The sequence below is a fragment of the Caretta caretta genome, chromosome 22, assembly GCF_965140235.1.
Source record: "Caretta caretta isolate rCarCar2 chromosome 22, rCarCar1.hap1, whole genome shotgun sequence".
In the NCBI taxonomy this organism is placed as follows: domain Eukaryota; kingdom Metazoa; phylum Chordata; order Testudines; family Cheloniidae; genus Caretta; species Caretta caretta.
The window spans coordinates 8,295,055-8,309,018 of record NC_134227.1 but is presented as its reverse complement, the minus strand read 5'-3'; the positions used below and the strand labels follow the sequence as shown (position 1 = coordinate 8,309,018).

At 51.5% G+C, this 13,964-nt stretch overlaps 1 protein-coding gene across 3 annotated transcripts in view; it reads left to right on the top strand.

Moving 5' to 3' along the window:
• The window catches only part of KIRREL3 (kirre like nephrin family adhesion molecule 3), a 751,157-nt gene extending 747,805 nt beyond the window's left edge, over positions 1 to 3,352 (top strand). For all 3 annotated transcript variants that reach the window (XM_048827391.2, XM_048827394.2, XM_048827392.2), the window contains one exon: positions 1,445 to 3,352. In XM_048827391.2, coding sequence (XP_048683348.1) covers positions 1,445 to 1,888 — 444 coding nt within the window. In that variant the 3' untranslated portion in view covers positions 1,889 to 3,352. The remainder of the gene's footprint in view (positions 1 to 1,444) is intronic.
• Positions 3,353 to 13,964: the final 10,612 nt, after the last annotated feature.

Here is a 13,964-nt window from a genome sequence, read left to right as displayed (position 1 = left end):
GTAAAGATAGAAAGGCTTACACACAAACAAAAGTAAAAATACACTTCTAAAACTTCACTTTAGCAAGTGACAATCTATGCTTGAGCAGCCTCTCACCTATCTTCATTTCCCAGAGATATCAACCTTCCTGGCTGAAGGACCCAACATTCTGTGATTTCAAGAGCTCCAGTCCCTTTAATCCCCCATGTGATGGACAGCTATGGGGTTCGCTCCCCTTTCTCTTTATAGTCCAGTAACCTTTGAAAAATAAACCCAGACCAAGCATCTCTCCTGCAGGGCTATAGACACCAGGCTGTCTTCCCAAAGTTCATTGACTCGGCTGTTCTTCCCTTCCTGTTGACTTCCCATCCCACCGTTGATTCCTATGTAAATGGGGCTTCCATTGTTTTGATTCCACACTGCTTAATTTCATTGCAGACAGGTAGATAGCTGCCTTCCCTCCTGCCTGGAGAAAACCTGCTTCTCCTTGTGTTTGGTCACAGACTTTAAAGAATAGCAGTGATCATCCATAATTCCTCACACTGTGTTAATATGGACAATTCACAATGATCTGAAGCAGTGGGTCTCAACCAGGGTTATGTAGTGGTCTTCCAGGGGGTACAACAACTCATCTAGATATTTGCCTAGTTTTACAACAGGCTACATGAAAAGCACTAGCAAAATTAGTACAAACTAGAATGTCATACAATGATGTGTTTATACTGCTCTATATACTATACACTGAAATGTCAGTACAATATTTATATTCCAACTGAATTATATGGTAAAAATGAGAAAGTCAGCAATTTTTCAGTTGTGTGCTGTGACAAGTTTGTATTTTTATGTCTGAGTTTTAAGCAAGTAATTTTTAAGTGAGGTGAAACTTGGGGTACACAAGACAAATCAGACTCCTGAAAGGGGTACAGAAGTCTGGAAAGGTTGAGAGCCACTGATCTGAATCACTATTGCATTACAGGTTTTCATAAAAGACCTTACTCGATACACTTGTATGGCACAGTAATATTGCATTCAATCAGCTGCGTCAGTTGCTTATCACTTGAGGCGCAGACCCCCTATCTTTATAGGTAAGAGGGTATCTGCCCCACTCACTGGGTTGGTGGCTTTGTTTACCTTTTATGTAAATGTACCTTCGTTGTCCCTGCCCAACAACCAACCTGGTCAAAGAAGCAAATATCCACTCCTTTGTCTAGGGCAGACTGGGCTTATGCCTTGTTTGCCAAACACATTTTAAGGACATAATTCTAGCACATATCCATACCTCTCTACACACAGCACACAAGAATGCTAATGAGCAGTGAGTTATTAGTTTCCCAGTGCTACACTGAATGCCACCTTCTGGGTTTATATTTCAGTGTTAGGTGTAGCGAGCATGTCAGGCCTGACACGCGTTGCTGACAGACCCCCAAAGGGCTGCTGTGTCACAGTAATTTGTCTCTCCCTTAAGGACCCCACCAATGGCTACTACAGCGTGAACACCTTCAAGGACCACCACTCCACCCCCACCATCTCTCTCTCGGGCTGCCAGCCCGACCTGAGGCCCGCCAACAAGCAGCGGGTGCCCACGGGCATGTCCTTCACCAACATCTACACCACCCTGAGCGGGCAGAACCGGCTCTACGACTACAGCCAGCGCTTCGTGCTGGGCATGGGCAGCAGCTCCATCGAGCTGTGCGAGCGGGAGTTCCAGCGGGGCTCCATGAGCGACAGCAGCTCCTTCCTCGACACGCAGTGCGACAGCAGCGTCAGCAGCAGCGGCAAGCAGGACGGCTACGTCCAGTTCGACAAGGCCAGCAAGGCCTCGGCCTCCTCCTCCCACCACTCACAGTCCTCGTCCCAGAACTCAGACCCCAGCCGGCCCCTGCAGAGGAGAATGCAGACGCACGTGTGAGCGGCTGGGACGTGGCCGACAGTGGGGGCTGGGCGGGGGCGGATGGCCAGGAGCCGAGGCATTGGATGCTGGGGAGCCCCCAGCAGCTGGGAGCTGCAGAAATGATCTTGGCCCAGGCTTTATTCTGGTTCTAGTGAGTTTATTTTCCAAAGCACTTTTGTCCACAGTAAAATGACACCCCATGGCTCCTGTGGGGTGCCTGGGGCAGGGAGGGGTGTCTTGGGCAGCTCTGTTCCCCCCCCCCACCGAAGACTTGCAGTCTCCTTCCTAGCCCCGTGGGGCAATGTCAAACGCGGGACCATTGCGGGGTGGGAGACTACGGCAGCCGAGACCAAACCGATTCAAGCACAAACCACAAGGAAGGTTGGACCTGGAGGCTGGGGCTGTGGGGAGGGGAAGGGGCGCGCCTTGCCACCCAGCATCCCCACCCCCCCGGGACCGGAAGCCTCTTCCGGGGCATTTTCCTCGGTGCCCCCTTTGGGGAGAGAGACGCCTGCCACGCGTGCCCCGAAGAGTGCCGGGAGCCCTGTGGCACTCAGTGCGCCCCTCTCGAGTTTTTCGTTTGGGCCGAGAACCACCCTGTGCCCATGGCCCCTCCTCACGTGAGCCTTCCGGCCTTTCAGCACTTACTTCACTTAACAAGAACTCTCCTCACCTGTCAGGCCACAGGGGAAGCTTCCCACCGGCCCAGGGGCTAGCAGCACGGTGGCCTCCCCACACTCGATGACGGGGCCACACCGGCTACACCCCATTGGTTTCCCCTCCCCAACACCTCGCCTTTCCTCTCCTCTGCAAGCCCTCCCACGGGGGCTGCTTTCCCTCTGGAAGCCGATGAGGGAGTCGGCTCAGAGACCTTCTCCCAGCGCCCTTCCTCCGACTTCCGCTGTATTGCAGCAGTGGGACGCTCCAGGGAGCTTGCATCTCAGACCCACCGACACGCCCATCCCGCCACTCGCGATCCCATGACTCGGAGCCGTGTTTTCTGACCACGAGAGGGTGTGGCTTCATTTAAGACAGCGCATCAGAAGCGTAACGGGCGGTGGTGTAACATAGGCGCACCGACGCTGTTAAATCGGGTTTTCTTATTTCGTTCGGTGTTCAGTGTCCATCATATTACAGGGTGTCTTGGGACTGACCCAGTGCGTGGGGGCCCGCCCCGCTGCTCCACAGCGGATCTCATGCACCAGGGGACTCTGCCACGAGCCAGGAACTGTTGTTGGACACAGCACAACGGAGGACTGTCTGTATCTGAGTTAGGTATGACAGTCACAGAGCAGACCCTCCCAAAGCGGGGGGGCATGCCAGCAGAGAGCAATCTCTTACTGTCGCTTGTGTGTCACCCCAGTAGCACAACTGGAAGATTAATACAAGAGATGTAACAAGCTCCTCTGCTTCTGGTCCCTTTCAGGTTATTTGGAAGCTATGAAATAAACATGTCCATTCCGGGAGGGCACGTACCCCCAATTTCACTCTGCTTCTGTGCTTTCAAAATGGAGGCTCCTTAGGGCAGGCCAGGCCTTGCTGATCCCGGCTGGGTCAGATTTGATACAGTCATTCCCTTGGCAAAGATGGGAATCAGTTTGACAATCTCATGCCAATAGGCCAGAGTGTGAGGTTGATTTAGCTGTGGGGATCTGGCCTGGCCCATTGTTCTCATTTAACTTTCATATTACAGGGCTTTGGCCCCATTGTGCTAGGCACTATATGAACACAGAGGCTCCTGGGCAGCATTTGGGAGCGGGCTGGGAGGGAGATTCAGGCCTGCCCTAGCTGTGGACTCACATTAAACACATCAGATGCCATGGGACACTTCAGAAGGGTCAGAGGTTTATTGCTACAGCGGACACATCTAGGGGCGCTGCCCTGCTTCTCATGAGAAGTAACAGGGCAGAACTTGATCCATTTATCCTATTGAGCCATGTTTATTATGGTAGGATCTAGGGCCCCCATTGGACAGGGCACCGCCCAAACGGAAGGAGACCAGCCCTGCCCCTAAAATCTTGCATTCAAAATTAAAAATGAATTCTAGATGAAAAATCCTCCCTTGCTCCCGTTTATTAAAACTGAGGCAGCCTGTGGGAAAAAAAATTCAACTTTACTTTTCACCATCTGTTTGCTTTTGGTTCCTGTACTTCATCACTCAAGTCAAACTGAACTGACTAAGGGTAAATTTTTCAAAAGCCCCTAAGTCACTTTAGAACCTAAATGTTATTGAAAGTCAATGGGACTTAAGTGCCTAGTAAGATTTGCAAAAGCATCCAGTCACCTATCTGCGTCTTTAGGCACCTTACTGCCTTCATAAATTTGCCCCTAAGTGCCTAAGTTACTTCTGTAAATGCCATTTAAGCACCTAAGTCACTTAGGCATCTTTAAAAAAAATTTATCCTCAGTTCTTTCTGCCTCTCATTGCTGGGTTGCAAATGCCACTCTTTAAATCTAAACCACCATTAAAAACCAAACCCTCACAAGCCTGTGTTAGCTGGAATTGGGAAATAAATAAATACAAGTCATAAGAACAGTTCAGTTGACCCTAGGGGGTGTTAAAGGATTTGTAAAAAACAAGGAAATTTATATTTGGGATTAAACCATCCCAGGAGAGTTTCCCTTTAATTGTAAAAAGGGCCAGATTCTGCTCTCCATTCCTGCCGTGTAACTCCAAAATAACTCCCTTAGCTTCAGAGGAGTTAGTCCTGATTTACTCAAGTGTCGAGGGGAGAATTTGGCTTTATGTGCAATACTCTCAGGCATAAAGAAACCAGGGAGCATTCCCAGGGTTCTGGAACGGACACCAGCTCTCAATAGCTAGGGATCACCGCACCCCACCACACAGCTGCCCCCTGCTATAAGACACGACACGTGTGACTTTTGGGTGGCTGGCGACCGGGCGATGGGACGGAGTCCGTTGCCTCCAGCTCCCCGGAGCCAGGTCGGCAGCATGGGGCTGAAGGAGTCGTCTGGCCACCTCCAGTTTCTTGTACTAAGTGTAAACGTCTTTGGGACGGTCTCTGCTCAGGCCTCGCTGCTGTCCCAGTCCCAGCTGTGAGGGTTGAGGCATGCAACGGGTGAAGATTTAAAGGATTAACGGGAAAATACAGGCCTGAGAAGCAGAGGGAATAGAGTAATGGTTCCTAAACTGCGACCTGTGGAGCATTTGCTGGTGGTCTGTGGAGACGTCATCCCATATATCCAACTACTACACCCTATTAGAAGGGGTTACCCCCCCCAACACACACACACTTTCCCCTGTAGCTGAGGGGGGAGGCCTGCCAGACAGAGGCCATTTACACGTCAAGCGGGACGTGGAAATACCCATGCTAACTGTGATCAAGCTAGTGCACTGAAAGTCCCTAGCACCTTGGATGGGCGCGGCTAACCCCACCTGCTCGCTCGACCACAGCTCGTGCGGGTACGCCTCCTCGAGCTGGGAAGGTTAGCTCCCACCTGCAGTGGAGAAGGGCCTGCGGCGATCGGCTGGTAGACCACACTCTGGGCTGGAACGTCCAGGAACCGCTGGCCCAATCGACTGTGGAGTTTGAAACACTTCACACGGCCCTGGTGTGTTTGCAGCTTTACAAACAGCTACTAGTGAGTTCAGCTGTACCAGGCCCCTAAGGAGGCGAGTCAGTATTATCCCCCAGTATGCACAGTGCCGTCCCAGATCTAACCCTTAGGCTACAAACCACGCCTGGACAGCACTGGGGCGAGGCAGCTGGAGAGGACCTAGTGTCTCCACACCCCTGCCAGACCAGAAAAGCACTCGGTCACCCCGACAGACCCTTCTGGTAGCCTCCGTTTTGTCACCAGGCTCTCAGCATCTCTCCAGCCAGCCAGCGGACAAGCTCTGGGATCACTGGGGAAACTCACTTTCTTCTCACATGCAGAGGCAGGGACCTTACACCCCTGGCCCTTTCTAAGAGTACTGAGATGGCCTCCACTTTTCCGAGTCTCCCTTCCACCACCCCACACCGCAGCGTCACCCCAGCCACCTGCTCAGCTCGGCGTCAAGCTCTAGAGTTAGCCAGCCCACCGAGAGAAGAATTCACAGACAGTGCATCATTAGGGTTAGGGACCACAAGAGTCATCTACTCTAACCCCCTGCCACGATGCAGGATTTGCTGTGTCTAACCCATCCAAGGAGACGGCTATCTAGCCTCCTTTTGACAACCTCCAGGGAAGGAACTTCCACGACCTCCCCTGAGCTATGCTCTAAAGAAGTCTTTCTGGGTTCCACAGCTGGAACTCAGCCGCATCCCAGATGACAGGAGGCAAAGGCAGGTGAGAATGGGCCATGTCTAGAGAAGAGAATGCCAGTAAGCCTCGATGGGAAGAACCTGGCTAGGCCCCAGGAGAGTCAGGGCTCTGGTGGATGCTGGCAATTTTGAAGCTGATAGGAGGCTAATTGCTTGAAAACCAGACTCCTGGGTCTTTGTGGCCTCGGTCGGTCAAATGTTTGTCCCGGTTTCCTGCTCAAACAGGCATGTTCTGCCCTGACTTCCACTAGAGCTGGCCCAATCCCAGCCCCCCTTTGAGCAGCCCTGGAAACCGCTCCTGAATCCAGCCTGGCTTGTGAATTTGGGAGCTGCAGGCCAAAACTCCATTGATAGAAGTTCTGTTACGGAGACAGCTGGCAGGCAGCATTCTGCTCGGGGCGTGGCTGGGTGCTGGGGGTGGGGGTTCTGGCTTTGGGCCTGATGGGACTCGTGCATGAAGAGTAGCTGCAGGAAGTTTGCCCAGAGGACAGTGATGGCTAATACGGATACCACCCAAAGCAATGCACAGGCGCAGCCCACCCCCAAGCGTATGTATCGGTCCTGCTTCCCTGGACGACTCATGTGTCAAGGAACATCCTCGGAGTGCTTCCATGTGGGAGAGCTGGGCAATTCTTCTATTCAGATATTTCATTCATGTGAAGCGCATGGGCAATATCCTTGTTCCCCGGTTCCTGGAATAAGAGGCCCTGGGCTCATTCCTGCTGGTTTCCTGGGTACACGGGGTGGCTAATTCTCATGATTTTGTCTGAGATTTGTCCCAAAACTCCAACTGCTGGAGTGATGGACTGAGAATCTCAGCTTTCCTTTTGTTAAAAATGTACGTTGCGAGCCCTGGTGGTTAAAGGGAAAAGCTGGAAAACACAACCCAAAAGGCTCAGAAACCAGAAAACGAGCCCAAAAGGTATCCTTTTTTAAAAGCCTCCTGGTGTTTAAACTGATCTGATTTTTCGAATGCCTGATGTTGGCAATACGGTGTGCATGGGAGAATTTCGGCAGCAGGGTACCACCTCCACACCCAGAGCAGGCAGAGGGGGACAGAGTTAAAAACAAACAAACCAAATATAAAATCAGTCCTCTCTCCCGCATTCTCTCTGTAAAGCCGCTGCTCAGGCAAGGCATACAATGCAGGCATACTAGGAGTGAGAGACCAGTCTGGTGTCCCTGGCTCTAGCCCTTGGGGTCTCTTGACCAGTTTCCCTAGTAGCCAAGTCCCCCAGTCCTCCACGAGGAGCCAGCATGGGTCACTCAGACCCAGGTTTAGCTCCCAGCAGCTCCTGCGTGGATCCAGAGCTGAGCCCTGAGGCCCAGGGTGGGTGACGGGAGAGCTGGCAGGCGACGATGACACAGACTGGAGAACGAGGCAGCTGTCCGCATTGCGGTGCAAAGGGGCCCTCCAGCTACCTCCAGGATGGGGCCTTCGGTCCACAACAGCAACGGTCTGGGTCATTAGCTGGAGAGTAATTAAACCGCGCAGCAAGAGGTGATGGGAGAGTCTCTTCCCCGGGCAATCAGGACCCAGTGGGAGAGATGGTAATGCAGCAATCTCCACTGAAACAGATCAGTCCTGCTGCTTCCTCTGCATCCCTCATCTCCTTATCACCAGCGAAGGCAGGCACTGCTGAGCGAGACCCCTTGCGAGTCAGACCCAGCAAGCTCTGACCACACAGCACACCCCAGGTCCTGGATATCTCAGGGGCTTGGCAATGGATCGTGGGTCTTCCACCCTCTAGAGACTTCACTGCCGAAAGCCTGTGGAGTTTCAGGCCCGTTCCCAGTGGGCCAGTGGCCACATCACACAGGGCAGCACTGTCCCTGACCATCTCAGCAGAGAGGCAAGGATCAAATGGGCCACAGCAACTGACCTCCTGCCTGGACCTGGTCCCTCCAGAGCAGGGGGCTGCACATGACATGGGGCCTGAGGTAGGGTCATGTTCTAGTATCACAGCGACCCCAGGAACCCAACTAAGATCTGGGCCATGGGCATACACCAGCCTCCACCCAAAGAGCTCGCAATCAAAATAGACCAAGGATCCAACACAGAGAGGGGCAATGACTTCCCAGAGACCACACAGCCCATCACCGACACTGCCAGGAACAGAGCCCTGGTCTCTGGAATCCTCCATGGGCGCACTATCCACTGGGCCAGGCTACCTCCCCGTGTCTGTGCCGTGCCTCTCTGCTCCGAAATCACCGGCACTTGTGTTTCCAGCGACTGCAGGGTCAGGCCCTAAATCCACTTGGTTAAACATGCTGCAGAGAGGCCCCGAATTGCAGGAAGTGCATGGGAGTGAAAGGGGGCAGAAGCAGGACCATGAGGGGCCGATGGCGGGATGAGGGGACAGGCACTCTCACAGCATTAGAGGCATGTGTCATAGGCAGCAGGGACTGAACCAGGCACCTCCAGCTCTTAAAGCAGGCGCTCCGACTGCCTGAGCGAGGGGACCCGGGTGGCTCTGTTAGCCAGGCTCCCCAAATGCCGTGTGTGATCCAGCCACCACTAGAGGGAGACGGGACACCACACGGGTGGGGATGGGTGACACTTGCCCCACAGGCCCATGGAGAAGGTGTTTGAATGACAAAGAAGGGCAGCTCCAGCTATTGGAAGTTCCTGGCCGCTGACCTCCAGGTCCCAACCCTGCTGGGCTCCTACAGCCAGACCCACCTGCCCTGAACTGCAGGGGTCTCGGCTGGGCGATACACCGACCGATGGGGGATTCCAAGGAGGTAGCTGTACTCTAATATTTGGCCACAAGGGGGCAGTCAGGACCCATGGTGCATCAACTTCCCAGCAGCCTGCCCCCCACATTCATTAGCCTGATCCCTGCAGCCTCAGCCTGAGGGGGGCAGTTGTTTATTAACTGGGATAAGCTCAAGCTGCAGCATGGGGCTCAGGATCCAGACTGCAAATGCCAAAAGGCTCTGGGCCCAAGATCTTTTTAAAGGATGTAAAAAGAAAAGGAGGACTTGTGGCACCTTAGAGACGGTCTCTAAGGTGCCACAAGTCCTCCTTTTCTTTTTGCGGATACAGACTAACACGGCTGCTCCTCTGAAACCTGTCATTAAAGGATGTAGGTGCCTAACTCACACTGAAAGCCTAAATCTGGCCCAGGAGGGCTTCTTGGATCCAGGGCTTTGCATCAACTGGTTACAGAGTGAGGGGTTATTTGCAAAACGGCCCCAAATCCAGCAGACATGGGGGGTTCAAAGCAGGTGCTCTGCTTCAGGCGCCTCACTAAAATAATCGCACCCTGCCACAGCAGCACCTTCCTTCCCCAGGGGCTTTGCGAACCAGGCACCGGCAGGAAGGGCAGTGCTGGCCATTGTCAGGATACCGGGCTAGACGGAGCCGGGGCCTGCTCCTGCCTGGCGATCCCTTCATTCCTGTGCTAGGATCCCACACCTTAGCAGGGGAAAACAGATGCAGAATGCTGAAGACCGCAGGGTTATTTCCCCTTCCCTGCCACACTGCCCCCCTCCACGCTACCAGCCCTTGGGGAGGGCCCTGGGTTTGCAGTGATATGTCAGCGCTGGCTGCTGAGAGCGTCAATGTGCAGCTGCTTCTAACCCCGCAGGGCCAGCAAAGGGAACTCTGTGGTTGGGACAAGGAAATAACCATCAGTCTCTTACTATCCACTAGGCAGTATGAGCTAGTGGATAGAGCAACGGCCTGTTGCTGGGTGACCTTGGTTAAATCAGAGCAATACAGCGGTGCATAGACAATCCAGGAAGTTTTTGGAAAGCGTAGGGGACAATTTCCTGGCGCAAGTGCTCGAGGAGCCAACTAGGGGGGGCGCTTTTCTTGACCTGCTGCTCACAAACCGGGTAGAATTAGTGGGGGAAGCAAAAGTGGATGGGAATCTGGGAGGCAGTGACCATGAGTTGGTTGAGTTCAGGATCCTGACACAGGGAAGAAAGGTAAGCAGTAGGATACGGACCCTGGACTTCAGGAAAGCAGACTTCGACTCCCTCAGGGAACGGATGGCCAGGATCCCCTGGGGGACTAACTTGAAGGGGAAAGGAGTCCAGGAGAGCTGGCTGTATTTCAAGGAATCCCTGTTGAGGTTACAGGGACAAACCATCCCGATGAGTCGAAAGAATAGTAAATATGGCAGGCGACCAGCTTGGCTTAATGGTGAAATCTTAGCGGATCTTAAACATAAAAAAGAAGCTTACAAGAAGTGGAAGGTTGGACATATGACCAGGGAAGAGTATAAAAATATTGCTAGGGCATGTAGGAATGTTATCAGGAGGGCCAAATCGCACCTGGAGCTGCAGCTAGCCAGAGATGTCAAGAGTAACAAGAAGGGTTTCTTCAGGTATGTTGGCAACAAGAAGAAAGCCAAGGAATGTGTGGGCCCCTTACTGAATGAGGGAGGCAAACTAGTGACAGAGGATGTGGAAAAAGCTAATGTACTCAATGCTTTTTTTGCCTCTGTCTTCACTAATAAGGTCAGCTCCCAGACTGCTACGCTGGGCATCACAAAATGGGGAAGAGATGGCCAGCCCTCTGTGGAGATAGAGGTGGTTAGGGACTTTTTAGAAAAGCTGGACGTGCACAAGTCCATGGGGCCGGACGAGTTGCATCCGAGAGTGCTGAAGGAACTGGCGGCTGTGATTGCAGAGCCATTGGCCATTATCTTTGAAAACTCGTGGCGAACGGGGGAAGTCCCGGATGACTGGAAAAAGGCTAATGTAGTGCCAATCTTTAAAAAAGGGAAGAAGGAGGATCCTGGGAACTACAGGCCAGTCAGCCTCACTTCAGTCCCTGGAAAAATCATGGAGCAGGTCCTCAAAGAATCAATCCTGAAGCACTTGCATGAGAGGAAAGTGATCAGGAACAGCCAGCATGGATTCACCAAGGGAAGGTCATGCCTGACTAATCTAATTGCCTTTTATGATGAGATTACTGGTTCTGTGGATGAAGGGAAAGCAGTGGATGTATTGTTTCTTGACTTTAGCAAAGCTTTTGACACGGTCTCCCACAGTATTCTTGTCAGCAAGTTAAGGAAGTATGGGCTGGATGAATGCACTACAAGGTGGGTAGAAAGCTGGCTAGATTGTCGGGCTCAACGGGTAGTGATCAATGGCTCCATGTCTAGTTGGCAGCCGGTATCAAGTGGAGTGCCCCAAGGGTCGGTCCTGGGGCCGGTTTTGTTCAATATCTTCATAAATGATCTGGAGGATGGTGTGGATTGCACTCTCAGCAAATTTGCGGATGATACTAAACTGGGAGGAGTGGTAGATACGCTGGAGGGGAGGGATAGGATACAGAAGGACCTAGACAAATTGGAGGATTGGGCCAAAAGAAATCTGATGAGGTTCAATAAGGATAAGTGCAGGGTCCTGCACTTAGGACGGAAGAACCCAATGCACAGCTACAGACTAGGGACCGAATGGCTAGGCAGCAGTTCTGCGGAAAAGGACCTAGGGGTGACAGTGGACGAGAAGCTGGATATGAGCCAGCAGTGTGCCCTTGTTGCCAAGAAGGCCAATGGCATTTTGGGATGTATAAGTAGGGGCATAGCGAGCAGATCGAGGGACGTGATCGTTCCCCTCTATTCGACATTGGTGAGGCCTCATCTGGAGTACTGTGTCCAGTTTTGGGCCCCACACTTCAAGAAGGATGTGGATAAATTGGAGAGAGTCCAGCGAAGGGCAACAAAAATGATTAGGGGTCTGGAACACATGAGTTATGAGGAGAGGCTGAGGGAGCTGGGATTGTTTAGCCTGCAGAAGAGAAGAATGAGGGGGGATTTGATAGCTGTTTTCAACTACCTGAAAGGGGGTTCCAAAGAGGATGGCTCTAGACTGTTCTCAATGGTATCAGATGACAGAACGAGGAGTAATGGTCTCAAGCTGCAGTGGGGGAGGTTTAGATTGGATATTAGGAAAAACTTTTTCACTATGAGGGTGGTGAAACACTGGAATGCGTTACCTAGGGAGGTGGTAGAATCTCCTTCCTTAGAGGTTTTTAAGGTCAGGCTTGACAAAGCCCTGGCTGGGATGATTTAACTGGGAATTGGTCCTGCTTTGAGCAGGGGGTTGGACTAGATGACCTTCTGGGGTCCCTTCCAACCCTTATATTCTATGATTCTATGAAATCACTTCCCAGGCTCCAGGCCTCAGTATCCCTGTCTGTACAATGGGGCTAATGAGACTGAGTGACCTCCTCTGTAAAGTGCTCTGAGGTCTACAGCTGACAAGAGCTCAGCATTAGTATTGTTTCTCTAGCACGTACCCCATGTTGTAACAGACACGTACCCTCAAGGGGTGCCAGAGGATGCTCACGGCCCAAGGGCCCTGCAAATCTCCCTGCCTCTAGGAATCAGAAGCCACATTATTTCTGCTGAGGTTCGGAGCCTGACTGTGGAACTAGGGCCTTGGTGTGTTTGTCAGCTCTGCCTCCGACACTGGAGGGGGGGGTGAAATCCATCACTGGCCGGAGCCCACGGCTGCTGCATCCTGCTGCTTCTGAGATCACCCCACCTCCAATCACACCCAACACCACACAGGCCAAACGCCATCAGTGCAGCTCCAGGGCAGAGCCGTGGGGATGGATGGAAGCTGGCTGTGGAGGAAAAGGCCCAGGTGACAACCTTGCAGGCCTCCCAGCAAAGGAGAAGTGGGGCCAAACGTGACAAGGGAAAAATCAAGCCATTTGCTCCCTTAGGGGAGGATCTATTACCAGGGATTCTCTATATGCTGGTAAAGAGGAGAGGACAGAAGTTGATGAAGTCCAGGTTGAAAGTGAAAAGAAACAGATGAAGAAAAGAATCCCATCCAGTTACATCACACAAATGCAGACAGCTAAATATTGACACATTTCAGTAAGTGCTTGTGTACGACAAACACAAGAAGTCTAAATATGAATATGGGCAAACCTGAGTGCCTGGTATTAGATGAGGATATTGATATAATAGGCATCACAGAAACTTGGCAGAATGACGATAATCAATGGGACACAGTATTACCAGGGTATAAAATATACAGGAATGACCAAGTAGGTCATGCTGGTGGGGGATGTGGCATGTGGCTGTGGGGGATGTGGCATCTAGTGGCACTAGATGTGAAAGAACCCATAGAGACAAATATAGTAAAAATCTTAAATGAATCAAACTGTACCCTAGAATCTCTATGGAAGTTCCATGCTTGGATAATAAAAATGGGAACACCACAAATATGAGAAGGCTAGTTAAATAGAAATTAAAAGGAACAGTCACCAGAATGAAATGCCTGCAAACTGCATGGAAACTATTTAAAAACACCATAATAGTGCTTCAAGTTAAATGTATACTCCCCCCACCCCAAACAAACAAACAAGAGGACCAAAAAAATGCCACCCTGGATAAACAAGAGTAAAATAGATAGTGAGAGACAAAAAGACATCTTTTAAAAATCGGAAGTCAAATCCTACTGAGAAAATAGAAAGGAGCATAAACTCTGGCAAGTCAAGGCTAAAAGTATAATGAGGAAGACCAAAAAAGAATTTGCAGAGCAACTAGTAAAAAAAAAAAGAAGAAGAAGAAGAACATCAGAAGCAGGAAGCCTGCCAAACAATCAATGGGGCTCCTGGACAATCGAGGTGTTAAAGGAGCACTCAAGGAAGACAAGGCTGTTGCTGACAAACTAAAGGAATTATTTGTGTCGGTCTTCACTGCAGAGGTTGAGAGGGAGATTCCCACACCTGAGTTGTTCTTTTTAGGTGACAGATCTGAGGAACTGTCCCAGGTTGAGGTGTCAATGGAGGAGATTTTGCAACAAACTGATAAATTAAACAGTAATACATCAGCAGGACCAGACGGTAT